The sequence below is a fragment of the Cyprinodon variegatus genome, unplaced genomic scaffold, assembly GCF_000732505.1.
Source record: "Cyprinodon variegatus isolate N-32 unplaced genomic scaffold, C_variegatus-1.0 Scaffold28, whole genome shotgun sequence".
In the NCBI taxonomy this organism is placed as follows: domain Eukaryota; kingdom Metazoa; phylum Chordata; class Actinopteri; order Cyprinodontiformes; family Cyprinodontidae; genus Cyprinodon; species Cyprinodon variegatus.
The window spans coordinates 158,490-160,039 of record NW_015150481.1 but is presented as its reverse complement, the minus strand read 5'-3'; the positions used below and the strand labels follow the sequence as shown (position 1 = coordinate 160,039).

At 43.4% G+C, this 1,550-nt stretch overlaps 1 protein-coding gene across 1 annotated transcript in view; it reads right to left on the bottom strand.

Moving 5' to 3' along the window:
* The window catches only part of LOC107099706 (voltage-dependent L-type calcium channel subunit alpha-1F-like), a 25,931-nt gene that overhangs the window by 13,551 nt on the left and 10,830 nt on the right, over positions 1-1,550 (bottom strand). Inside the window, 4 exon segments of the mRNA XM_015397944.1 lie at positions 67-194; positions 287-446; positions 526-617; positions 713-778. Coding sequence (XP_015253430.1) covers positions 67-194; positions 287-446; positions 526-617; positions 713-778 — 446 coding nt within the window.

Sequence of the window (1,550 nt, the reverse complement as noted above, 5' to 3'; positions counted from 1 at the left end):
GAGCTATAGAAATAAAATGAATAGAATTGGACTACAGACAGAAAACAGAAGCTCAGAGGGACGTACTTGGCCTCAGGATCATACTCTGACCAAATCCTCTTGAATTCATCCAGGTGATGAGGCCCCAGGATGGACCAATCACGTGTTAGGTAGTCAAAGTTGTCCATGATGACGGCAACAAATAGGTTGATGATCTAAATAGAGAATTAGGTGTGAGATCAGCTTCTGATCTGGACAGAGGGATTCTGGGTACTCTGGGAATATCTGAGGGTTTGGATTTCCCCACCAGGAAGGCACACAGCATAAAGAAGCTGATGAAGTAAACGATGGCGATGTTGCTGCCGCAGCTGAACTCCTCTCCCGGTTCGTAGTCCGACTCCGGGTCACAGCGCTTCCCTGGAAGGCTGGCCAACATGATCTCCTGCCACGCCTCACCTGTAGCACACCTGAAAACATGCACGGATAAACAGAAAGGGATTCTTTCATCTGAGCGGGACTGAAGAGCCACGTGAAGAAAGATCTGACCTGAAGAGGAGGAGAACCGCCTGAGGAAAAGTCTGGAAGTTGTTGTTTCGGTTGATCTGGGTGTAATCCTGCATGGCTATCTTCCCAAACGTCTGCAGACACAGAGAAGAGGATCAATTAGCGGCTCCCGGCTTGGGTCTAACCCCAAACAGCGCCCCCTGCAGGTCCCCCCTGTGAATGAGCTCACCTGCATGCCAATGACAGCGTAGATGAAGAAGATCATGGCGATGAGCAGAGCGACGTAGGGCAGCGCCTGCAGATGTCAGAGCAACATCCGGAAGGTTTTACACTGTTTGCATGCAGGATGTTTACTGATGCTTGTTTTATTTATTTACTTTTAAAGCATTCTTCCAAATTCACTAGTTACATACAAACTATATATCAGGGTTTTTTAAAACGTGTTTACCCCTCCTCCAAACAGGATTATTTTCTGCGTGTTATTATAACGTTCAGTAAATCAGCTGTGAAGCCGATGGCGTTGGCCTCATCGTTTGAAAAAGCGATCCGATATGAGATGCAGGGAAATCACAGACGCTATTTATGTCGTAATTTAAATGTTTTTAGATGCTCTAACACCTGCGATGGGATGTTCAGAGGTTTAACAGGCATTCTCTAAACTTGCCAATGTTCTTAAATTTATAAGTTTTTGTGCTTCTTTAAAATTCCCAGCAGGTAAAGATCATTGCTGATAGTTTGGAGACGCTCTGGTTATGATCTAATATTTGGACGGTATTTCCACTTTTGTTTTTGTAATTTTAGTTCAATTTCTTTGTTCATTTCACATTTTTTTATTATTATGCACAAAAGAGCCTTTTTTATTTTGCATTTTATTTAGTATTGCATGTTTTTGCATTGTTTCCTGTTTGGTTGCTGGGATCTTGTTCAAGGCCGAATACTGACTCCCAAAGACATCATGTGGCAGAATTATTAGTTAAAAGATTTGAGCTGAGCTTCTAGTTAGAGTGGCTCAGGTTATCCTGAGCTATCTCTATAGTTCTGCTGCTATAGGCTTAGACTGCTGGAGG